General features: G+C 37.2%; 3 protein-coding genes across 7 annotated transcripts in view; 2 read left to right on the plus strand and 1 right to left on the minus strand.

Annotated features, from left to right (window-relative positions):
• Positions 1-115: 115 nt before the first annotated feature.
• Positions 116-1,868, plus strand: LOC115440238 (transcriptional adapter 3). The gene has a single exon (XM_030164455.2). It carries the CDS (start codon positions 392-394, stop codon positions 1,778-1,780), a length of 1,389 nt encoding a protein of 462 aa, XP_030020315.1. The 5' UTR covers positions 116-391; the 3' UTR covers positions 1,781-1,868.
• Positions 1,869-3,683: 1,815 nt separating this feature from the next.
• Positions 3,684-13,533, plus strand: LOC115440242. Of its 2 annotated transcripts, XM_030164465.2 has the most exons (18): positions 3,684-3,955; positions 4,117-4,196; positions 4,678-4,721; positions 4,900-5,082; positions 5,469-5,557; positions 5,795-5,916; positions 6,051-6,488; positions 6,654-7,043; positions 7,472-7,591; positions 7,770-7,814; positions 8,105-8,737; positions 8,810-8,959; positions 9,038-9,221; positions 9,411-9,771; positions 10,338-10,503; positions 10,651-10,846; positions 11,223-11,355; positions 11,742-13,533. In XM_030164465.2, exons 1-18 carry the CDS (start codon positions 3,834-3,836, stop codon positions 11,874-11,876), a joined length of 3,591 nt encoding a protein of 1,196 aa, XP_030020325.2. In that variant the 5' UTR covers positions 3,684-3,833; the 3' UTR covers positions 11,877-13,533. The 2 variants fall into 2 exon arrangements, with proteins under 2 accessions (XP_030020325.2, XP_030020326.2); XM_030164466.2 differs by lacking the exon at positions 7,472-7,591.
• Positions 13,534-16,047: 2,514 nt separating this feature from the next.
• LOC115440243 (protein gustavus) overlaps positions 16,048-26,290 on the minus strand; it is a 55,478-nt gene continuing 45,235 nt past the window's right edge. For all 4 annotated transcript variants that reach the window (XM_030164469.2, XM_030164467.2, XM_030164470.2 and 1 more), the window contains exons 2-5: positions 17,810-18,121; positions 17,310-17,571; positions 16,474-16,729; positions 16,048-16,234 (exon numbers count right to left, since the gene is read on the minus strand). In XM_030164469.2, the coding sequence (XP_030020329.1) occupies positions 16,098-16,234; positions 16,474-16,729; positions 17,310-17,571; positions 17,810-18,000 (846 nt within the window). In that variant the 5' untranslated portion in view covers positions 18,001-18,121 and the 3' untranslated portion in view covers positions 16,048-16,097. The remainder of the gene's footprint in view (positions 16,235-16,473; positions 16,730-17,309; positions 17,572-17,809; positions 18,122-26,290) is intronic.

The following is a 26,290-nucleotide window of genomic DNA, read 5'->3' on the forward strand; positions in this document are numbered from 1 at the left end:
AATGCAGTCAAAAAGAATTGTCTTGTAATAATTTATGAATGAAAACGAAACCTATATAATAGGTGAACGTTTACAACAATAATAGCAATTTTAGCACAATAATTTTTTGTGGTAACACTGACAATGTCGCCATTTTGTCGTGGTGATAATTTGCTGTTGATTTTGTCAATTTGATTGATTGTGTTTGTCAATTTCTTTTATTTTTTTTATACATTACTCAACTAAGTAAATAGAAAAATATTTTGTTAAAATACATAATTGGTTAATATGTTGAAGATTGTTTGTTGTAAGTTGCTTTGGAGTACCAAATGTAGGGACTAGTGATATGCGTTTGTATGTATTTATGTAGGACAGTACCTATAGTTTTCGCGGGCGATTTGAGTTGTTCAAGATGATGGGAAAGAGAATGCATCATAACAGCAAGGGCAGACTTGCTAGTAAAGGCCACGACAATGGAAAACCTTCAAGTCCTGGAATATCGCCATACACTAAACCTGCTAAAATCCCGGGTGCAGTCTCTGTCGCGAAGGTGAAGGTGGAGCCGTGCCCGATTCCTTACATAAAGACTCAGGATAATGCTGTACATTTACCGCGATTCACGGCTGTGGCGGCACGTTCAGCTGACGAGCCTATCGGAATGGATGAGTTAGATGGACTACAGCTGGAATTAGAATCATTGCTTTGCAACACTGCCCTTCGTATACGATACTTCCAGTCGGAAATTGACAACATTGATTCCAACGAATCAAAACGAGAAAAAAAAGGCAAAGCAGCAGGCAAACAACTGCAATACCCCGTTAAAAGGAAATTCCAAGATGACAAACTAGTCAAGACTAAAGACTATACCAAGTTGTCGAATCAACCCAAAATTCCTAAAATTAAAAACTTCTCCACACCATCATCAGGGTCTCACAATTATTCAAATGATCTTGTTAATTCAGACAATTCTGTCAAGCTGGAATTATCTCAGTTTGCATTGCCCAAAAATAATATTCCATACAAATTCTGGAACTCAGTTGACCCATATTGTGCTCCTGTTACTTTGGATGATATCAAGTTTCTGGAATCTTTATTGGCTCAGAGTAGTAACACAACACTGCCTCCAATACCGCCACTTGGAAAACATTACTCTGAAGTTTGGGCAGATGAGCATCTTGCTGAAGATCAGAATGCATCAAATCCAAATAAACAGAAATCATCAATGTCTCCAGAAACATCTAGCATTCGTAAGAAGTTTGAAAAGTCTAGTGAGAATATGATTACTGGCCCACTGACACAGAGGCTTGTGTCTGCATTGATGGAGGAAAATGTTATGCCATATGAAGTGCCTGATATAAAAGTAAAACAAGCCACAAACACTAAAAATAGCTACAAAAATTCTCTTACACTGGAGAAATGTCTTAGGAAAGAATTGGTAGAACAAGGCATTCTTGATCCTGAAGATTTACCTCCTCTTACAAACCCTGCTGATGATGAAATATTAGCTGAAATAAAAAAATGCCAGACTGAATTGACCGCTGTGCGAAAAGAGAATTGCCGCAACCTTAAGAACCTTATAGGACTGTGTAAACAAGAAATGATAAGATTGAATTTGAAAAAACAACTTGACCAAGTGGATATGGAGTGTATAGATATTTATAAAAAGATGGTAGCTGCTAAGCAAAAGAAGCGTCCCATAACTAAAAAAGAAAAAGAAGATGCATGGAGAGCAATAAATGAGCAGATCAGGCTTAATAAAGAAATAAATGCATTGCCGCTCACAGGACCAAACTCAAGTTAAATAATCATTTATAATTTGATTGGGGGTATTTTATTGCTGTAGATGCACACTTGGAAAAATAAATTACTTTTATCTGCCTAACATAATATTTTGTCTTGTTTATTTACCCTTAACATAAACACTGCCTTAAAACAGCATAAAAGTATAAATACATTTAAAGTTTTTAAGGTCAATATTAATAATAATAGGTACAACTAATGTGGTCTTGCCAAGGACATACCAAAACTTTACTAATAATACACTGTGATTTAATAGTCGTTTTGGAACCAAAATGTGGTTACTTAGAACAATTTGTAGGACTAAAAACAAATAGTGAATTAATTGTACTGTTGATAATAAAAAAAAAGCTTTTGATATTATTTTTCACTCGTACGAATTTGAAATTGATAGTAACGTCGCGACAATTATTTATAGTTATGAATGGCACCAATGGTAGTGATCGTAGTAGTACGTGAGATTCAGTTGCATTACCACGAGTTTTCATTTATTATTCGTAAATATTCATTTTAATGTTTATAAAAAAATATTTGTACTTTATTAGACTGGTATTTTTTAACTCTGTTAACGAATCAGAATTAAAAATTGTCGGTTCCAAAACGACTATAAAATCACGGTGTATATTGCATTTCCATACTACATGAAGTATTTACTATCTACATTATAATACTAGCTTTTGCTCGGGGTTTCGCCGGCGTGCAGGAGTTTTCCGTGATAAAGGTCCCGCCTTATATTTTCCCGGGATAGCCATAACCTTCCCGCGGTCTTAAACAAATGTCCATACCAAATTTCATCAAAATCTGTTCAGTAGATTTTGAAAAAATCGATAACATACAGACGGACAGGAAAGAGGACTGTTTTATAATATGTATAGATAGATTTACTTACTTTTCTATCATGATGAAATGATTACACTGCTTTTAATCATCAAGAATTATGTTTCTTATGTATGTTACTTCGGTGACAGTATGATGACTACCTACTTGCATCGCATACGCGGTATACCTACCAGTCTGTAGTGTCCGGTTCGAATTCCGGGTCGGGCAAAATATTAAGAACTTATATATACTTATTGATTTTTCTGGACAATATCAGGCTGGAATCTGGAATTTGTGCATTATGTGCTCGCTCTTTATGACGTCATGGGAAAGGCTACTGAAAAAATAATATACTTACTTCGGAAAGAACACAATGATGCCGGCCAGTTGGAAATGGCTATCCATTTCTAACAGGTCTGAATCATTGTGTCGACTGTTAAGGGGTAATCAACTCTGGACAGTCGACACTCTATTGGACTCAACTTCACTTACCACCAGGTCCAGTAGTGTAACTTTGCCGTGTCTGTATATATAAAAAAGCTATTCTTGGGGTCATCGTAGTATACATTTTTTATCTAAGTACTTATTCTTATGCGATTTACATAGTGTTATATTTTCTTTGTGGGATCAAACCTACGACAGTTTCGACTAGGATAACGTCACAGGTACAAGTGAAATACTGTAGTCTATTTAGAGACAGTTTTAATTTTCTTTCGATTAAATCGGGGAGCTATCTTCTTGCTCTAGCCGCAAGAGAATTGCTCCATTTTTCTTTATTATTTGTTCTAAAAATGTATGTCAGGTTTATAAATAATTACTATAATATCTAGCTCAGAACGAACAATTAGAACGCGGTCAAAAATCAGAGTTAATGGCGTTAGTGCTGTTTTTCAGAGATATTACATCCTTATATTATTTTCTGAACTTACGTTACACAAACGTAACTTTCGTTACAAAATTTTAATACACGTTGGCTATGTTAGCCCGTATAAATCAATAAAAAGAATCTAAATGTCCCACTAACAAAAAGTTTCACTATTCGATTTAAAAAAGATAAATTTTCATCTCGAACGAGCATCGGGACATCTCTACTTTTCTGTCAGTTTAAAAAAGTGCATTTGAAAATAACGAAAACATCTTCGGAAGTAGAAACTGTTTATTGTTGTAATTGTTATTCGTTATACTTGTATTTATATATTGCTAAAAAGTGGATTGCGGAGCGTGTTTCATATGTAAAAATGGATAATCCCATGATGACTCCCAATAAAATACTAAAACTTATACATTTAGCTGAAGATAGATCGTTTCAAGCAGCTAAAGCACAGAGACGACGAGATTTCGATGAGGAAGAACATAAGAGGTATGTTTGTACAATCCAGGTTTGCAGAGTATAGACTTAGGTAAATTATACTATATCTAGTCTGAAAGTAAACCTAGCGTATTTTCAGTGTAGATTTACGAGTACTTTTTCTAACAATAAAGGGGGTAGTGAATTCGAAAGCAATGTATTTTTTCTTTCAGCATTACATATGAGATCGTAGAAAATAAACCGACGTACGCCGAATCTTCATCAAGCATTTTGGATTTGGAAAGAGTGGAGGGTAAGTAAAACTTTCTAAGCAATAATTATAATGGGGATGAATTTTTCTTTCTTCACTAACTTAGCTGTTGATAGCCTTTAGTTATTTTCACAGCGAGATTTAAGGCATTAATTTATTACCTATGCATGAAATATTTATTAGACTGATTTGAAATATATTGAAAAATATAAGGTTTTAGTATTTGTTTGTGTGGAGGGAAATAAATTTTATGCTTATATTAAGGTGGTAGCTCAAGGTCCATTTTCATACATTTTGTTTCGGCTTTAATCTGGGTAACTAAACAAGTATTGGCAAATAAAGAATTTAAATTCACGTCTAGTTAGTGATTAGTTCTCGCAGTTGAAAGAAAAACGTAAAAATAATTAATAATCATGGATATTTCGGCCTTTAAAATTTAATATGACGATATTTTAACAAAATGTATGAAAATGGACCTTGAGCTACCACCTTAAGAGATCAATTTTCCATTATTACTTTACAGGTTTTGGTGAATCAGGTCAGGGTGGTTCATCAATTAGTAAATCTGTAAGTATTGGTTTGAAGTTTATTACCATTGCTCATTAGTAATCCTTCTAGCTTTGGCCTATTTACTTCTATATTTTGATATAAATACCTATTGATGTATATGATACCTTCAACTTAAGGATTTTTTGTTAATAATAAAGAAATTGAAAACCTATAAATATATCCCATATATTTTCAGGCCATATTTAATCCTAACGAACTGACAGGAAGATCCACGGGTACTGAAGACACCAACCGTAAAACAATGTCTATGGATCGTTATGATATTGGTGATCTGAAGAATAAGTTAGATAAGCAGACGTTACAAGTAAAAGAAGTTATGAGAAACTCAATTGCTACGAATTATTCTTTTCATTCTAAGGTGAAATTTATCAAAAAAAATTTATTAATTTTAACACATTGACTGTGGGGCCAAAAATGATGTATGTATATGGGCCTAAATAAACAAAACTGTTACATTATCTGTAGTCAATGTATTATGACATACTTATTATGGTCATGATATCTGGTCATAATACAACATAATATGTATTATGACCAGGCTTGGTTCTTAAAATAAAAAAAATAATAAAATAAAAAATCTGTTTATTGCCTTATTATCTAGTTACAGCTATTATTATAAAGTACAGTAAAATTTTATAATTTTAAAGGCAAAAGGAAACAGCTCAGCTTATGCTGACCGGTACAGTAGTTCTGAGCAGTGCTTTTTTCAGTTAAATTGTTACATTTTTGATTAACTAATTTCAGAGGGACTTGTCTGCTGATGAAGAATCTCTGATAAGGAGAGAGGGTGTTTTTCCTTTCCAACCAACTAACACACTTGGTGAAATAACACCGTAAGTCTATGCTTTGTAACTATTTGTTGCCAATCTTCTAGGTCATTCTGAAGTGCAGTGGTACCTGTGATATGGTTGCCAATGACATAACAATTTCTAAAGGAATAAAAAGTTCAATGACTAAAATACGCCAAGTATTCAATATAGGATTTTATCGATATTAATTAACCTTTAAACTATAATACATCTATGATAAAATTATGTTTCTATATTGATAAAAATACTTATCACTTTCAGAACAAATGCATCTTCATTGTCTGTTGGTGCTTATTTCAAGAGTAAATGTCCTGAGTTTGGGAACATGCTTGCACACACCAACAGTCCTAACAAATCTATGATGTTACCAAGTATTACTGAAGGTGAGACATTTGTTCTGCAGATTTTAATTATTTAATTTTCAATTTTAGAATGTAAAGAAAATTTATAGGCTTTCCGTCGTTATAACAAATAAAATACATTTTTGTTAAGACATCCATCTTTGTTACTCTTTCAGTATCAGCAAAATCTTCAGATATAAATGCGGCACAAAGTTTCAATTTAGACCCATCATTGGACAGTGTACCAGTGCGGCAACCTCGCGCCACTAACATTATCCACGAAAAAACTCAAAACCTCAATAATGCCACAGAAAAGTTATGTGATAAACCACAATTCAACTCTACAAGTAAGATAGATAATGAAGTAATAAATAAAGACATCAAAAACCAGGAATCTGCAATAAATAAACAGAATCAGTTCTTAAAACAAAATCAGTCGAAGTTGGAACAAAGTTTTTCCGCTTTTATGAAAAGCAATAAATTAATGAATTCAACCACGAAACCCACAGATATTTTGTTGAAAAATTTTCATGCTTCTCTAAGACCGTATACTGATGACTCTGAAGATCATGAGAATAGCTCATTGAGTATTTCAAAAATTGCGGATTACTTAGGTATGTATAACATCAATTTTTTTTAAAGGTAAATAAAAGTGACTTATAGTAGATTCGGTGTAATGCTATTAAAATAAACTTATTGCGTCAGAAATTTATGTTAGAACGTTTTTTACCATAGCCAGTCTCAAAAAATAGTCGATCCAAAACCCTATGTGATTGCAGGTAAACAATCAAACGTAAGTGTAGCTGGTTTATTGTTAAATAATCAAAAGAAACAAAAAAAATCACCTCTCGCAGAAGTACATTTAAACAACCAGGCTGTTAATGAAGACAATTTAGTGTCTTATTTGAAAGATACGAAAAGAACTGAGACAGCGAGTACCACTGGCACCGTAGACACTGTTATATCAATGGATAAACTGAGAATTAATGAAATGCCGCAACTGATAGTAACTCATCATTCACCTAAAAGAGACGATTTTAAAACGGAAGATGTTAAACGGTCGACGAGGTCTCGTTCACCGTCGAGTAAAAGCCAGTCGACTCTTAGTACTGTGCAGGAGAATTTCCACAGTTTTAAATCTGGAGATAGCCCTTTGCACACTAGTAAAGGTAAGCACAATCAAAAATAATGATTAGAAGGACAATATTAATGTGGTAACTTAAAACTTAATGGAGGAGGATGTTACATATTTTATCGGGCTTAGTTCGCTCGTTTGTATCTAGGATTTCAATTTTTTTTATAATGAAATTCTATCCCTAATAAGTAAGCCTAAAAGCAAGCTCAATAATAATTGTGCTTGGGCAGTTGTAGAACTGTTTTTCTTACTAGGAATTATGCTCTGGGCTTATTTCGGTATTTGTCTATTTCCTGGTGTCCCGAGATAAAATAATACTTATATCTTTTCTGTTTTTATTATTCAAACAGATATACTGTACGTCTCGCGTAACATTTATGATTTGTATTGTTTAAAGCAAAACATTTGTTTATTATTGTGTATGTTTATAGTCAATATGATCGTTAGTTGAAATGATTTCAGGCGAGGCTAAAACATCACATGTACCTTCCCCAAATACTGTGTATAGAGAATTAGATAAGTCTGTAGATTGGCGCGAGGTGTTACAACAAAAGAGTTTTAAACGAGAAGGCTTGGTTAAAGGTTTGTGGGCCTCGCTTTATTAGCTAACACGGGAGCGTTTCCGCCTAACATTTTGACTTACTTCCTCTAATAATATATTAATACCATTAGCGTTTGCTACTAATGTGGGGGTGTGTTAAAATTATTTTCATGGTTGCCATTTTTAGATAAATATTTTGATAAAAAGGTATTGTTTCAGAACAATGGGCAGATATTATTACCTCAGCTGTCGAGGGATTTGTAGGTATGTAAACTGTATTTTTATTATAATATTAAGTAGTCACTAACTGCCGTTTTCAATAAACGATCCCAATCGATTTTACGATCCATCGTAATTCTGAACCAATTAGAAGACTGATTTTTGCTTGCTTACAAATGACATTTCGATTATTAAGTACATCAACTATAGTTTGAGCGTTTGTTTTATTGTTTTATGCTTTTTATTATTTCCTATTTCCAACGATTATAACTTGATTTTAATTTATTTATTACCTATGCTGTAAATTTGAAAGTTGAATAGTAATTTCTTTTTAGGTGTGAGTTGCGCAATAAACATAGCAGTCACGACTCTGACGGAAAGTTGGCTCACGGGTAAATTGCAGTTTGATAATTTTCCTAATGAAGGCAAAGATTTCACGATGGAGTTGCCTAGACAGCCAATACTGCTGTCTCCGGGAAAGACTGAACAATTTACCGCTTATCTCACATCGAACTTCGAAATCAACGCATCGCTGCCTTTCACAATACTCTTGAAAGATGCTTCAATCGACTGCGATTTGGAACAAAAGGGGACCGTAGACGTTAATATAAAAATGCCCGTCGTTCAGGCAATGTCATGCGACGGAGTCAATAAGATATGCTATCCACCGATACAGGAGAAAACTACGCTAATCAAATCATTTGTTCTGCTAAGTGATTCTCCCGTAGATTTACAGTTAGAATTGTTGATAGTGGAGGGTGATACTGTGTTTACCATTAAAAATGTTCAGGAAATAAAAAGGGGCGATATCAATAAAATATTGATGGACCGACAAGGTTCGACTGAAGATGGCACAAGTAAAGCTAAGAACAAAATGATGAACAGACAACTGTGTAGATTGAGCAGCGGCAACGCTATTAGGGTTACAATCAAATTCAATCCGCCGAAATTGTCTGATTTGAATGTTGGTGAGTATTGTCTAACCGAACTGACAGTTTAAATTGATTGTAATTTTTTTGTAACCGTTATTGGTGTTGCAGATGGAAACTCGTTACTAACATTAAATGGAACGCTTGTTGTGAAACTGATGGGTGTAAACACACTCTTAAGGAAAATCGAGCTAACAGGCGTTGTAGGGTCTGTTAATCTCGTCATGACAAGTCAATCCAACCAACTGCATATAACAAAAGGTATAAATCATTTTAAGATAATCATTCATTTTAATACTTTCCTAATCTTTATTTATATACGATTCAATTCCTTTTCAGAGCCGTCAACAATAACTTTGGCGAACAAGGGTACGATAACAGGCGTATGGGTTGTTAAAATACAAAGTCACTCGGAAGATTACTTCCCTTTCAAAGTGGCGCCATCTAAGTTTGAAATTCGCCCTGGATGTACAAAAGACATTCAATTAAGTTACTTGGGACCCGAAGACAATGTTCAAGAAGCGTAAGTAAAGCTGATATTACTTACTTCATAATTAGGAGTCTACACTACTATTATATAGGTTTATGTAAGTATATTAGAATTTAATTTGTAAGAATGTAATTTTTGATAACATAGCTCATTGCATAATTTTCGCTTCTGCTGTGTACAAGAGTATAAGGTTTTATGAACAAAATAACGTTATCCTTACAGGTCGTTGGTTTTCGAAGAGACCGGTTCAGGAAACAAAACCTCTTTGAGTATATTTGGTGGAATGGAAAAGAAGATATTTCCCATAAAAACTAATTATCACATTATGTCTTGGGTGCGATCTGGGAGGAAAGAGCTTAGTTTGAAGAACTCCATGAATAAAAAGGTCCACATAAGGTGTCAGATCGTCGGCGAAGGGTTTTCAGTAGATCTGCCGGGCGGCGAATCAAGGGGCATCTATAGTCTCGCGTTCGGGCCCAACGAGTGTAGACCTCTGCCGATTATTTTCTCGCCGACATGTCATTATCCTCAGTCTGCCACTTTACATTTGGTATACGATAAGAACAGTGATTTTTCGAGAAAGGTTAGTAGATATATTTTTATATTACATATAATAATACATTTACGCCTTCAGAAGAGCTCTATTGCTAACAAATACAAGGGATAACATGGAATTGAAAGTGTAGCATTAATTTATAAGGTGAACTTATATTTCAAAGTTATAACAATGATGTACATTTGCATGTAGTATGTGGTCATTCGTGAAATGATTTGGTGATCAATATACATTATACAAATTTGTAAATTACTAAAAACTTTATAATAATGAAAAATACGGATCATGACAATAAGCCTATGTGTTATAGGGTATTGAAAACTATACAGGATATTTATTGTTATAGTATTTTTAAAATTGGAAGCAGTTTTGTTTAAAAATGTGCAATTTATTTCATAGAGATATTATCCAGATTATAATAGTTTCATACATAGATTAAGGACTATCTAGAGTTTACTGAATGATACGAGAGTTGATGACAAACAACTCTTTTATATCATGCTTTGTTTTTTAAAGTAAAAATGTTCGTCACGTCACAATTATTATCATAAAATCATTGTTATTCTTATGGTATGAGATATTGATGTTTGCAGATAAGTCTGTACGGGTGCGAAGGCGGGTCGTCGCTGAAGTGGTCGGGGCTGGTGACGTACGGCGACACGGCGCTGGTGCGCGCGCTGGCGCGGGCGCCGCTGCAGCTCGAGCTGTACAACCGCGCCGCCACGCCCGCCTTCCTCTGTGCCCACGTGCGCTTCAACCGTGAGTTACACTGCTTTCGATTTGGACTTATTTTAGCTCTATGCCCCATTTACGTTATGCATAATGTAGACTGGAAAGCTAAAAATATTAATCGTTAATCGTTAGTATGAGCGTTGGTGATAAAAAATGAGTGCATTGCGGTTGCAGTGCAATACGCCGCGGCGGCGCGCGGCTGCGTGGTGTCGGGCGCGCGGCGCGTGGTGTGCGCGCGCGCGCGTCACGCGGTGTCGGTGTCGCTGCCGTGGGCGGCCATCGAACGCCGCGCGCGCGCTGCGCACGTGTCGGCGCTCGCCACCGTCACCGTGCTCACCGGCTCAGAGTTCACGCGGCGCAGGATACTCAGGTATATTATACAGTTATAGATTATAATCAATATTCCACTTCATAAATCGATAAAAAATAATTGCTAGTTATTGTTGTTACTATTAATTATGCGGAAAATAATTTAACAATAATTTACATTATTCACTAATGATTTGACTGGATATAATAAATACATACTTTATACTGACTCCATCCAAATTTGTAAAAGGCAAATATACAGCAACTAAATAAAGACCAATACTAAAATCATTGCAGCATGCATAAAAACTTAAATATAAGAATAATATTATAGCTGTCACAGAATAGATATATTAAGACAAAAAAAGCTTTGAGTAACATGCGACATTACACTGTATCTTATAACATGGAAATATAAAAGCGTTTTTTTTTTTTAGAATTGTTGGGAATGAATCTAATGGCGAAATAGATACAACTTTACTCCCTGAACACTTGAGAGTGCTGGCTGAAAAGTTTGACGGAGAAGATACGGCTTTGGATAACTACTTGAAAGATTTCAAGGAAACCAAAGTGAGTGTAATATATTTTATTTCTATACATTTTTATGGAACTTATATACAACAGATACAGAATATGCACTTGTTACAATAAAACATGTCAGGATACTAGTATATAAGTAAAATTATGAGGAAACCAATTCTGTGAATTTATACACTAAGCTTGACCAAAAATTATATAATAAACATTTATATCCTTTTTGCATACTATTTGCAGTGGCGAAGGGTCCATATAACCAGATTACTGCCGGCTTCACTTTGTGTAGAAACTTATTATCATTAGAACGATTTACAGACCGCATTCATGTATTAGTATGTATATGTTGTCGGGTTCCCTTTTGGAAAAATTCACCTTTCGCCACTGATTGTTACAATTATTTAATTATATTGTTTTTGCAGTCGTCACTGCACGAACTCATTGGCGGGCTTCAAGAGTTGACAGCGCAGATCGACTTGCCGCAAGACTTCGGCGAAGACGCCACCATTATTATAAGCGATGAGACTGTGTTAGAACATCATACTCTTTGTGATTAAGCTAGAAACTATTTATAATTTACAAATTCCCATGTCTGGTACGTATTATTGGTAATTGTTTTTGTCTTTATACTGTCTGTCAACCCATTGAGGTGTATTTTAAATTCATTATTTTATTTGCTTCTTTGTTAGGTTGAGTACTATACTTTGTAAAATTCAGGACGAGCACTGTGACAGTTGTCAAAGTAATGTGAGTTGGAACATGTTGAAAATAGACTATTAGTATCGATTATTATTACAAATTGTTATCGATTAAAACATTTTTGGGTTGATTATAATTAATAGTAGGGAACTAATAATATTTCAAAGAAATTAACCAGTAGTGATATGTTGCATATTTTTATTTATTTAATAATGACTGTACAGATTAATTTTTATTTAAAATAATTATTTCTATTCGATTTATTCTTTTGCTAAATCAATAACTTATAATCGATAGTAAGGAACGTTACTATTACTACAGTTGCACCAATAAAATATTATATTTTTTGCGTACATTATACGATCCAAGAATATAAAATTTTATAGGCGTGATTTCAAAGAAAGAGGCCTTATTCTCTATGAAAGTGTGAACTCGTAATACGGCCGTGTTACGTTATCTTTTATGAAATTAGTGTAGAATGATATTCTGTTCACCATTTATTTTGTCTTAAACAAGATACGGTGCGTTACGTTCCTGTTACACACTATCAAAATAACGTGTGGCATAGAGATTAAGACCCCAATTAGATAGGGCTCATCCTAAATATTACAAAGTATACCGTGTATTGTAGCGCAACATGTGACAACGCTTCCACAATAGACAGGTATGAATCTTAAGACTAAATAAGACGGTTTTGAAAGATGTATAATGTAAACAGACGTGGGGAATGGCTCAAGAAAAATGATTTTTTTAGTTAATTGTACTTAATACTTGGATAATATTATATCGGATTTAGAAAATAATAGAAACAGTTCGGTACATACTTTACTTAAATCTTTTATTTAGTATAGCATTACTTTAGAAAGCTACACCATGGAGGCGGCGGCATTGAAAATAAACAAATATTACATTATTTTATTTTGTATTAAGTACTTAAATGTAATTATTTGGGAATGAAGTTAATTAGCACTATTTTCCCTTGCCTCAGCACTATTCTATAACTAGTTATGATGAGTGGTTGTCGCGGATATTTTTTTTTAATGACTTTATCTCGTCTGGATTTAAGCTTCAATAAAAATTATCAATTGCATACAATTATAAACATACTGTCGGCGTTTTCGATAGCCACTCGATTGTGCTTTTTACTAGATTTTTTATTGAAGTGACATTGCGTGGTTGATGTTTTGAATTTATAATAAATGTAATAAAAATCGATAAATCTTTTCTTTGTATGCAAATCGAAATTAAGAATTTTTAATTCTCATAATAATCTGTTATTTTGGTACTGAGGTTACTGTTTAGTGTCATAACAACCTTCAGTATTTATAGCTACATTTCTCTGTACTTATTCTCTTCTTGCCATTTTTATGTGTTAATATGATTTGATTTGTAATTTCTGTGTGTGTATGTATTGTGTATAGAAATGTCCGTCCACAAAATATGTAATACTCAAAATTATCTTAAAAATACCAAAAAGAACACCTGAATACCAGAAATAAACAATTTTTTAATTCATATCATTTATTATTTTCTTAACCAGTTATATTCCAATCGATTTTCCTATTTTTTTTTTAATCATTCAATCTAAGAGATTCGACGGTCATTTGCAGTTATCTGTTAGAAATGACAATTTAAAAATATTGCCTACAACTTAAAAAACTAAAATGCATTTCCACTTATAATAAAGTCATTAAACACCGCGAAAAATGATATTTTTTTATATTTACAGGACTAAAATTTGACAGTTTTGTAAATTTGAAATGATTATTTCCACTATAAATTATTTGAGATCCTTCACAGTAAACCCCTAAATATCAGGATTACAGAAATGTGGAAAAAACAATATGAAGGTTAAAAGAAATATATAAAATTTCTCAGCATTGGTCTTTTACAGGGATTTACTGTGAAAGGTAGGATCAACGATACATCGACATTGGTGTATTTATATTATCATGATTACATCTCTTATACAACGAAAAAGGATCCAACATACGTGACACAAACACGCGTTCCGTTCATTCGTCGCTCGTTCACGCGCACACGCACACAACTACACGTACACTCACGCGCACACACACACACACACACACACACACACACACAATCCGCTACACATTCACACACGTCGCATTTGGCAGTTTATCATAGTCATTCTCACGGTGTGTCAATATTCACATGGTACTCTTCCGCAAATAAAAACAACACAGCTCCCCGCGACGTCACAAAACTAAAAGCGCGTAACATGGACTGCAGTATATAGAAGGTTTGAAGATAGAGGCATGTGAATACAGACACCGATAACAGTGAGCTTCCACGTGGGACATCTACTTTGCCGTACAATCTACATTATGAAAAATCTTATTAAAATGGAAGTACTTACACATTTTTTTAAAGGTTTACAACTAATTTGGATCAATGGCTTGATAATCGTTTAGTACAGTGCTTTGAAAATACTATACTCGTTTTATTTAGTTGCAATTTACACTTAAATTCTAATTTATACGCAAACGAAGACGCTGTGGAGACATCGATTCGTAATAATAATTTCGTTCTAAATACGCTACACGTAAATAAAAATATTTTTTGGGATGTACAGCTAACCATCCCAAGTGACACGTTCACTCTACACGTTCGTGGTTGCGATGCGTATAATAGACATTATATACATTTCACACTCACACGTTTTTACAATAGGAATTAAGGTTATTAAACTAAAAAATAAACCAGTCGCTTAATGAGCTATAAAATAGTACGTAAGATTGCCAACGATACACTGGCCTAGCGGGCGAGTCTGCGCCCTTATTCTATTTTATATAACAATCACATAACTCTATAGTGATTAGTAACCTGTTGAGGCTCGTGATTTTCCATAACTTCAGTTGTTCCTTCTTAATTATTTCTTAACAAGTAAATACCTATCTTTGCTGTAACTAAAAGTTTAGTTGAAACAGAGACTGTATATTTTAAGAGATCAATATGGCTTCACACGTACGGATTTCATATATTTGAACCATGTTAACACAGGCATTGGCTATCGTTCTATGCCCAATCTAAACTTATCAATTAAATCGTATATAAAATGTCCACAATATGATTTTATCGGTAACGGAATAACAGATACTCGTCTATCTATGTGAGCTTTACACTGAAGACCGAGTTGATACACCGGCGAGAGTCGTCTGAAGAGACGAGAAGTATTCCATGTCATTGATGCAGCTAAACAACGGATCAGTGTGCATTGAATTCAGTAACGGGCTGATTTCAATTTGTCATTAAAATATAATTATCACAGATAATGTTAAAATAAAAGTAAGGTAAACACGGAATCCTTGTAGTATGTCAAAATAATTTTATCTAGAACGCGTATCCATTGTGGATTTTACCTTATAATGATAAGCTTTATTCTTTGTGTTTTCGGTGCCGTTATTGCAAAGGGTCGCGTCGAGTCGGACCTCCGACTCGATCGCCATTACTTATTGAACTCCAATCCGCACCGTCCTCGGCGTGGCGCCACACTCGCCGCATTACCGACCCCCGCACTTTGCGTCCAATGATTTTTATCAACAGTTTATTCTCGAGAATGTGCGTGCTCTACGTGTGTTTCGGTACATGGAAATTATAAAGTCAACGATAACTACACTGGCGCCGTCCCGTCAAATATGAAACATTTGGTACACTTCAGAACTAGATCAATCCGGTCGGGTCGGAAGCGAGTCTGGAACGATAATTTCGTTGAGCCATTTCGACACCACACGGCGCCGCCGACTGAACCGTGCGGCGAGGGTCGCCAGCGTCGGGCGTCGGCGTCCACGGGCAACTGAATCCAGTCGAGTCGTACCGGCACTAATAGTCTGTGTTGCGGAGTCAGACCTGCAGCGCGGCGGCGGCGGGGCGCGAGCTGCGCGCGTGGCGCGGCTCGGTGTCGGCGCAGCGCTGCGGGTGGCGGCGCGGCGGCGGCGGCGGGGCGCGGCGCGCGGGGCTGCAGAGGACGCCGGGGGCGCGGCGGGCGCGGCGGGCGCGGCGGGCGCGGGGTGCGCGGAGGGCGCGGCGCGCGGCGGGCGCGCGGGGCGCGGGCGGCGCTAGGGCGCGCGGTACAGTAGGTAGGCGGTGAGCGCGGGCGGCAGCGCCAGCCGCGACGCTGCCGCGCGCAACCGCGGCCGTCCCACGCGCTGCCGGATCACGCGCCGGCACAGTTCCATCAGCGGCAACGGCTCCGCTGTACCGATCAATACCATTATAAGTAATACGTACTTACGTTACACGTAATGTAATCGAAATTCAAATCCTCATAAAAATAAGACTTTAAATAAAACCTTCACATGCTCATTCTTCTTTAACGGTACTGGTCAAACACATTTCAACTTATTAATTGATTGTAGTGAATTAGTGAATTGATCCAATTAAATTTATAAAACGAGCCCCTCATTGGATGGCAGTCGACTGTTGAAAACTCACGGTCAAGTCCGCCGATGTACTTCATCGTGATCTCGGCGTGGCCCCACACGGCGGACACGATGGGGTAGAGCGTCTTGCCGCGCAGGCCGCGCGCCGCGACGCCGAGGTAGCGCCCGTCGGCGCAGAAGGCGAGCGTGCCCTCGTCCATGTCGAGCACGACGAGCAGGCGGTCGGGCACGAGGAACTGCTCGTCGGGCCGGAGCAGCGCCGGGTACGTCGTTCCGCTGCTACCTGTGCCTTTGGCGTTGTGGTATATCTGAAAAGAGAATGTCATTATATTTCGTATCAATTATACGTTATTCCGAGCCACTAATTGAAGAATTTTCCATTTCGTCAAAGTGAGCAAGTATATCAGAAAAGTTAGCATTGGACAGCAGGTTCAATTCAACGTTTTTGAGTATCAGTGAATAACCTGTATGAAATCAGTAGATCTTTTGGGGTTTATATAGTTAGGGTTGCAGAGTGCAGTTTCTATAACTTTTATAACTAATAGACAAGCACTCGACTTGTACCTACATAGAATCTATGACTTAAAAAAATCCGGGAAGCTGTGGGATGAGAAAGATTTGGTGTATTATTTGAGCATTATCTGAGAAGGCGACGTAGTTGCTACTTGCAACAGTGTAGGCTTTTCAAGTTCTTTCCAACTTCGCCAACAATTTATTTGTATTGTGTGGATGTGCATAGAGGTCAATTGTATTTATTATAACAAAAAGTCAGAAAACCAGCTCGGAATGCTACTCCATGTTAACTGATTATAGGAGTCATGGATGCGCTTCATACCTTTTGGTGAAGGAAAAAGCGACAAGCATATCTCTCGGCAATTAAAGGCTTACCTTATTTCTGCCTAAATCCCACCCCCAGCTCTGGTCGGTGGCACCGACGAGGCTCTGGTAGCCGACGGAGTGGAGCGGCGCGTGCGCAGTGGCGACGCCGACGACAGCGTGCGTGCCGCGTTGCCTTGCCGGCCACACCACTTCCCAGCAGTGTAGTCCGCGCGAGTACCCCACGCGCCCGCGGATGCAGTCCGTGCTCTGCGCAACGGGGTGCCGGTGGAACGTCAATGCGTCCTCCTCTTTCACGAATATGTTTAACGACCTGAAAATTTATGGCATTGATTTATTTTTTGTAGCGAAATTATTTATAATAGGAGTATATGGCTTATAGAAATTATTATAACCAACCAGAACTTCGAAAATAAGGCATTACGGCATGTATCAAACACTATCATTGTGGATAAATCGATGACAATTATCAATGCAAATTTGTGGTTAGCTATTTGTTAATTTTTATCGGCGGATTTATGATTGCCTGTGGCAAGGAGTTGTTTGTTTACCTGTCATCTGGATTCCATGCGTGCTTGATCTGCAGGTCGGGATGCGCGGGCGGCGCGTCGAGCAGCGCGTCGAGACGCGCGGGTCGCGGCGGCTCAGGCGCCAGCTCGCGTGCTACCACCGCCTTGAACGGCGCCGTGCACTCGCGCGACACCGACTTCACACCGCCGGAGAGCTTTTGCCCCATGTTCATACCCCTGCAGCGAGTGCGGGCGCGCTTCGGCAGCGCCTTGAGGCCGCCGCGCCGCGCCTCCTCCGCGCCGCCGCCGCCGCCGCCGCCCCCGCCCCTCACTGAGCGCACCCCGCTCTTGTACCTGGAAAACATACATACATACACATTAGTGACCGTACACTTTAAACAGATCGGCAAAAGTGAATGTCATTGCAAGCGTTCATATTAACGCATTGTTCGTGAAACCGGTTTAATGTTAGTAGTATTGGTGTCGTCACAGCAGATGCCGAGGCGTCGATTGCGGAGTGCCCGCGCATCTTATGTAACATGGCGGCCGTCTAACCGTGAAAGTCACCGCTCAAAAGCCAAGGTTAACACGGCCCTGGAGTCTAACACCGGCTACACATGCGAATGTCCCCTCACCGCTTCTTGTTGTATTAACACTACGTTGTAATTGGTGTTTATTTTTTGCTGGCCAGTGATGTCATGTAAGCGCTTTACAATACCCTAATTATAGCCGTTTGCCTGTGTGTAGTACCTAGACGTGTTAGTGCCGACAATTTTTGTTGAAAACGTCAATCACTTCGGTCACGGCTAATTGGTTTAAGTAGGAGTGTATTCGGTCCATATGTCTGATATCTTGGTATGAGGCTATTATTAGATGATGGGTGTATATTCGAATGCAGTTTGGTAAATAATCTATGTAGGATGGGAAGGGACGCCTAGAAGGCACGCAAGCTACAAGGCCGTCTGCCTTTACGACGCCTAGAACGGCTATGACAAAAGCGGGAAGTGAAAGGCAGTGAATGCGTCCCTCACGTCGCGTCACCTCTTGACTGGGTAAACCGACGCAGTTACACGGTACATTTCTATACAACGCAACTAACGTCTGACAAGATAAGTCATAAGTTTTTCGTCTCATAGGTTTTACTGTCAATTTCGTATCCTGCCGACTTAGATTTCCCCCGAGACAGTCCCGGTTTTGTTTCATATGGCCGATATAGAGCTAACTCCCCAGACGAAATTCTGACCGTATATATTTGCTCTGGATTTTCGTTATAAACTGAGAATGATGTAGACAGCGTGAGCATTGCGGCCAAAAGCATTCTAGAGATAAAAGAAAAATTTACCGATATTGTTCCAATGTTCGGGTCACATATGCTCAATAATTAATTTTATCGGCTCGTTCTACATGAACTCATTATTTAACAGCATTCAGACGATATGGGGAGATAATCTGGTGTGGTCACGTGGCAAGCAATGAACAAACGGACAGCGACACGTGATCCATGTCACCACTGTGACGTCCTCATCGGCCACGTGCATGCTAAAGTTATCAATTATTTACGCTCTCGTTAGCGGCTACCCTAGTCAATGTCCTGTTTTTTGTAGAACGCTCTGGCGCTATAAGGAAGATTTTCAATACAATACGTGCATGAATCACGTAAACGTCAATATTATGGTATATGTATATTTAGTTCGCAGGAAAATTGTGGTTACAAATCGGAAGCGAACACCGGTAAATAACCCGTTTTTGTGTTGTTTTTCTCACAGCCACTCAAACCAATTTGTCAATGACACAATTAGCAGTGACACATGACATGGGACTATGTACAAAAAGCTTGCAAACATTACCTGCGGGTTGCGGCACGAGGTTGTATATCAAGGTGGTCTTGCGGTAATGTCAAATTTAGAAAAGTAACAGGCTATGGTAAAGTGTAGAACGTCGGAGCCTGGGAGCGGCGGCACCGCTCACGCCCGGTGAGAGGTGAATGGAACATTGGAAGTGGCCAACGTTGCTAGGCCGCCAACATTAGCGTGTGCCAACACAGCCGAACAATGAACTGGCGAAATGACGTACGCACTATCATACAACATTATACGTATACATTGTCTGCCACATTAGCGCTAAACTGAACGGCACAATTTATTTTGCCTGTTGCAAAACATACGCGGTTGGCGAGTTCTCGATGGTCAACTCAACGGCTGTTCTGTGTGAATGGAAATTCCGAGCCTGCGTGTAACGCAAGCCTTGAACAGGGGACTTACTAGATAAGGTAGCAATCGATTGTCGACGTAATATCAGCAACGATATTAATGACTTAATAGGCATTCGCTTTTTTAGTTTGCTTATCGAAAGCTATACAGCAGATGACAATTTAAACTATGTCTGTTTATGTCGCGTCTTCAAAATTTTGACCTAGTGGCATAAAGTGTCACTAATGGACATAGAGAAGAGAAAGCAAGTCTTTACATAATACTTGTGGACTGTGGTAGTATTATTCACTATAAGTTATAAGTGCCAAGCAAAATATAGACACATAGAAGCTCTACATTTTTTTTCAATGGGTTCGCTACCGCTCAAAGCTCTGGTCATACGAGCCCTATAAAGTTAAATAGCGTGGAAACCAATCATGCGCGTAAACATCGTATATCCAATAAGAGCTAAAACACCATTAGCGTTTTGTATCTGAATACATTGTTAATCAATGCATTCGGATACGTATTTATAGAGAATCTGGTAGCAAATTCGATCATATTTACATAGAGGGCATTCTAAAAAATAGTAAATACATTAACTGCTCATTTTACCTGTACAGCAATAGTTACAAAATGTACATATTTCCAAATGAAAAACAATATTTGCAACGTAAAGTACATCTTGCGTGACGTAATTTACCGGAACCATACCCTCACTTCACGTAATAAATAATACAGATACTAATGCAATTCCGCGGATTCGAGGTTGCAAAAAATATTGAGTAACAACTCTACGACTTATATTTATATTCTAATATTCATCGAAGTTAAAAGTCATGGTTACGGTACATCGAAATGCAATTCGTTTATTGGTCATATGGGCAATTAAAATAGCTGTTAGTCAAAAAAGAGATTAAATCAATTTAAATATAGTATCAAAATACTTGCTTGCAGCCGAGAGTAAACAGGCATTGCGAGCGCTACTGAAATATTTTGCTCCACAAAAGATAAAGGACTGGGCTGGTGCCCAACCATTACTACTTGGAGATGCATTACAAAAAAGAGATTCATTCGAGTTCTTATTGCTTTTGTGTGTATAGTTTAATAAACATGTTTTGCGGATTTTAAAAATCCGAGATGTCAGTATGTATTAACATTCAAAGTTTTACTTTAGCAAGGTAAAACGAAGTGCTGAATAGATGAGTTTGAAACTTGATACTAATTAACAAAGCCGACAACGCCAATTTAGTTGAATAAAGAAATTGCAATATTACATCATACAACATTAGCAATATTCGTTCCCATAACATAATATTACTCGCGTAGATTTATTTGGTTGTACTTTTTTGCAATCAGTTTATGTTATTCTTTGATTTTGATAAATAAAATCACCGTTGTAGTTGATAAACAATATGCGTAATTGTTAACGTTTTAATTCGTAATTCAAACAAAAACGTCATTTACAAGGGAAATTGAAACATTGGTACGAAACAGAATTGAATACCGAACAAGCGTGCCGGGGGTGGATTAATTGTTAATTGGATCACAACATGCAGATTTATTATTTAAATGAATTTAAAACAGTATGATGCCAAACAGAGCTTAATTACAGGAACGGCAACGTACCACAAATGGGACGACGACGTTGAAGTATTTCACACCACACTTATTTATTACGCGATAGTGGTGATTTCAATAGTTTGACAAAAACTGGTCAGTTAATACTAAAAATCCATGAAAAATGTATAATTTAAGATGATTAAAATAATTGTCAGTTATAACCACGCAATTGACGGGGAAACATGTTCAAATTATAGGTATTGTTATCTATTGTGTGGCGTTAGACTGTTTATTGACTCACAATATTCTTATTAAACACAAATACAATATTTTATGTGTTATGAAATGCGAGCATGAATTTCTCACGCCATAATTGCATCAAACATTACCTCTCCAAATAAGGTTTCGTATATTCACGGGCTTAGTTTTGATTTAAACGTAAATCTTGCGTTGCTCAGATGAATGTACGGCGTTTCTCAAATGCGTCATCTGTTATGTTAACACTATGTAGGTGTGCCTCAGGAGTTCCGAAGCGAGCATTTAACATTTTTTAAAGTAGAAAGCAGGCCAATGCAGGCCGAGCAGTCAACTTGCGAAAAGAGATCGGCGATACTTACACCTCATCAAAATTATTATAAAATGCAAGGCTTTTTCAATTGAAAAGTTGGAATCCTCAGCTAAACTAAACTCGGAGAGCGATACCGATACGATATAAATTGTCTAATACGTCTGGATTGTCACTAACTTGCTAAACCCTTTATCACGCGTTCCAAATTCAAACTTACAAAAGTTGTCAAAATTGATAGTCAAAGTTGGTAATCTCTTTTGCGATGAGATAAGCTCCGTGGGTAAAGTTTGGTTATCGTATGTTAAATATTTAATATTTTCCTAACGTGGGATTTGATGTGGAACACTTGAAAGTGCTCGCTTTGCTGACTAATCTCATTGGCGGCACAAAATATCCCCGTTCAAATTAATTCAGTTGTCAACAGGCCTCGATACTGCGGCGATGCACTATCACTGGTTTTAAATAACAATTAAATAATCGCTAGGGCGTGTCGGAGTAACCTTGTATCGGTAGCCGAGTTGCAACAGGGCCTTGTGTCAAGGAAAAACCCACTTAGCAGTTTCCCTGGCCCCGAACGTTCGCAAACCTTATTTTCGCACGAAATGATCTAATAAACGATCTGTGTATACAAATTAATTAGAAATATTGTTGACGTCAATGGGATTGATGATTTGTCTTACGCTAGCGGAAAGATGTTTATCGCTTTGACGCAATGACACGCGCCGTAATATATCTAATTAGGCTTGCGTTAATAACAGCTTAATAGGAGTATTAACGTATTACCAATCCGGGTGTTTACGATCGAGGTACATAATACACAGCACTAGAACAACGGTCTGGACAAAAAGACAGCAGGAATAACTCAAACCATTTGTAGCGTAACAATATGAACCTTATTAAATAAGATTAATGCTTTGTTACTTTATAACCTATATAACACACAGTTGCCATTTCTTTTGTACATGCAGAAAAATGTTTATCCTTTACAGATTATTAAAAATCATGTGTACGTGTTTAATCCCGTACTGTACTGAAAGGAATATTTATAATTGTTATTCTATAGGCAATTACGAATACATTATGTGTTTTATGCTCAGAAATATACTTGTCAGTTAATAACTAGTAGAGCCGAAAATCTCGATTATACAAGTTTTACTAGAAAATTCTATTTTTTACTAAAGAATATTGTTGTACTAAATGTTGTTATCTCGTAAAGGCACACGTGTAACAATTATATGTATAGCTTTTATAATAATTATAAGTTGCATATTTTATGGATTTAATAAACACGAGTATAAGGACTAGTTCCGTATCGGATCACAAACAAATAGTAATTGATAATAATTATCATTTTGTCAAACTACAATTAAACTCTATTTACGGACATGTGTATTTTTTACTTTTATTTTATAATCGAATGTCCTTACATGTGGTCTTTTTTAGTTATTTTTTAGTGAATGTTTTACAGATTGCCATTTTTATTAGATTTTTTCTATAAACAGGAGTACATGTCAATTTAAAATCATTTGAAACTCACGCATGCGTGATTGTACGGAATTGCACTTCTTTGCAGTTAACCATTGTTGCTATAACTGTCATGTGTAATTCTCATTATATTATGGTCGTAACATGTGTCCTCTATATCCGCCATGCGGGTTGATATAACAGCGATGGTTATGATTACATAAGTATCGGCTCGTGGTGCGCGCGCGCATGCTGCACGGTGCGCCGCCAGCGCTCCCTGTGTCAAGGATCCCTCGGTTCCGACGTATTATAATGAAGCTATCGTGCCATGGTCACACCGGCCGTGCGCCGATCATTTGTTTCCTTACTGTGTGTGTATGACACACGCCGTATGCTAATACACGACTATTCAATGCTGTTCACTATAATTACGGGGTGTCAGATTCGTGTATCCGCGGGTTAAGCTATACTGTAGCTTGCCCTTAGCCGCTTATAAATCGATTTAATATTACCGCATAATTTAGGTATTACAAATGTCTAGAAAGCTTTTACGCGAATTACAATCTATTCTAGTAACTTTAAACGATGTAATGTTGAAACTGTAGGAACACTCGTAAATCAATAAGTCAAATACAGACATAAGTATTTTTTCATAGTATCTTTTACAAATTATTACAAACTAAAAAAAATGGTTTTCGTAGTAGCAGCAGATATCCGACTTATCCATTTATTTATAAAGAACACAGCACATTTGGTAGCAAACTAAGTTCATCGATACGTTAATGTGGTGCTTAGCGACCACACCGCAGTGTCACATGCAATTTTATTGTACAACATTCCAAGGCGGAAAACGTTAAACTAGTTAGTGTTTACTATCGATAATACCTCAATATTAAACATATTTCATATCTAATTTATACATTAATCGGAAATTGAATATATTTGCTCATGTCTTTGTAACCTCATTTTGAACAAAATTTGTATATATTGTATATTGTGCGAAGGTTTGGAGATATTGCAAAACTTTAAATTGACACTATCCTAGCATCTCGTGCAGTAATGAAAAAACTGAAATTTTACAAACTATGACAAATTTTTTTGCTATAGGAGTCCCTCATCGAAAAGCATTTGTACGTATGGTTAGGCGAAATCCCTGTCTATGACTCAACTAGTATTGCTAATACTCATTACGCACTGTACTGTACGCAGGGAAGGAAAAAACTTATTAAACAAATGTGTGCCTACTTTTAAAATAACTTGTATTCAGTTTAATTAGTGGATGAGTAAACCTAACGTGAGATTATATATAAATTAGTTTTCCTTACTTAGTATAGTGTAAACTATAAACTAAAATAAACAACAACACATAAAACAAGTAATTTTGTAATATTTATCAAAATACATTGTTCAATGAATGACGTAGGAATTCTCAGTACACAAAATTTATCGTAAATTTGGAACGTCACGAGACGTGTCTGCATTATTTCCGCAATAATATATTTAATAGTGGTTATTGAGAAGTCCATGAGAAGTGATATCATAATAAAAAACGTTTTTTCTTAGTTAAAAGTAATTCAATGAATCACGTATAAATGTATATGGAATGAATCAATGCTATCCAACATGTTTGGTTAGATTGTCCCCGAAAGCCGAATATGGAAATAAAGTCCTATTTTAAGACAATTTGAAAGTGTATATACTATTGTTATTATTCTTTGCAAAAATCATTGGTATAGTCTATATTGTTTGGTCATTATCGCGTTGTACAGTTCGGCAGGTCGAGCGCACATACAGCGGCCGAGAGCCTTGACTGCAATGCGCGCGCGCCGTAGCGTGTCAAGGGAGCGCTGCTTTCGCCGCCACACCTGCGCACAGCCTACATCCACACCAGCCACCATGGAGAAAAAACCTAATAAGGCAATTAAACTAAATGATCAAATGTATACTATGCGTTCGAATACAGCACGCTGCACCTGTTACAATATGGAAATCTTGTTACGTAAGATCGTTCAAATATAATACTAATCGACTACATTTCATCACGATAAATAACTTTTCATGTTGTTCCAATGTACCAAATATGGCAATATAAGATGATAAACGATTCTCTATCACATCATGGAACGAAATAAACTTTGAGAACAGGTGGTAAAACGGTTGCATTTCTCTCAGCTCTTTACGTACTATGTAAAGTATTAAACAAGTATTCAAGAATGCAAACACATTTGTAAAAGCAACAAGCTACCGAGCGGACCTTTAGATTGTCAGATAAATTGTACAGTTGCATCGGTTACAAAACGCGTGTCGGCCACATAGTTTACAATTAAGCGTATTGAGTTGAATGTGTTGAGTAACGAGAGTTGACAGCGTGGACACCATTACTTAGCCGTCGAGATTTACTGTTCAATCGGTGTTAGTAAATCGTGTCTGATGTAAATAAATCTAAACCCGACGATGGAGACGAGGCCTTTAAGTATAAAGAAGTATTGCGCGAGAACAAAGCGGAGCAATCTTCTAAGTGGTTGGAGAGGCCGGTACAAAGACACCCTACGGATCCCCCTCTTGCCTCAGCCCCCGCGGCCCCCCTCCACGGCGCCCCGCACCGCCCGCGGCCAGATAAGCACGCCATCCACTTCTAAATGCTTTTAGCAACACTGAATGAGTCGCCGCCTAAGGAGCCCGAATGGAAAACTTAGCAATGACGCCTTTAGGAAAGCATATCTAATGTTTATCTAACGA

This window comes from Manduca sexta, chromosome 10, assembly GCF_014839805.1.
Source record: "Manduca sexta isolate Smith_Timp_Sample1 chromosome 10, JHU_Msex_v1.0, whole genome shotgun sequence".
In the NCBI taxonomy this organism is placed as follows: Eukaryota; Metazoa; Arthropoda; class Insecta; order Lepidoptera; family Sphingidae; genus Manduca; species Manduca sexta.

Coding starts and splice junctions, on each gene's coding strand:
- LOC115440242 (XM_030164465.2), top strand. CDS start 3,834: ATGGATAATCCCATGATGACTCCCAATAAAATACTAAAACTTATACAT. Junction 5,083..5,468: donor ATTATTCTTTTCATTCTAAG/GTGAAATTTATC, acceptor AACTAATTTCAG/AGGGACTTGTCTGCTGATGA. Junction 9,222..9,410: donor GAAGACAATGTTCAAGAAGC/GTAAGTAAAGCT, acceptor TTATCCTTACAG/GTCGTTGGTTTTCGAAGAGA.
- LOC115440238 (XM_030164455.2), top strand. CDS start 392: ATGATGGGAAAGAGAATGCATCATAACAGCAAGGGCAGACTTGCTAGT.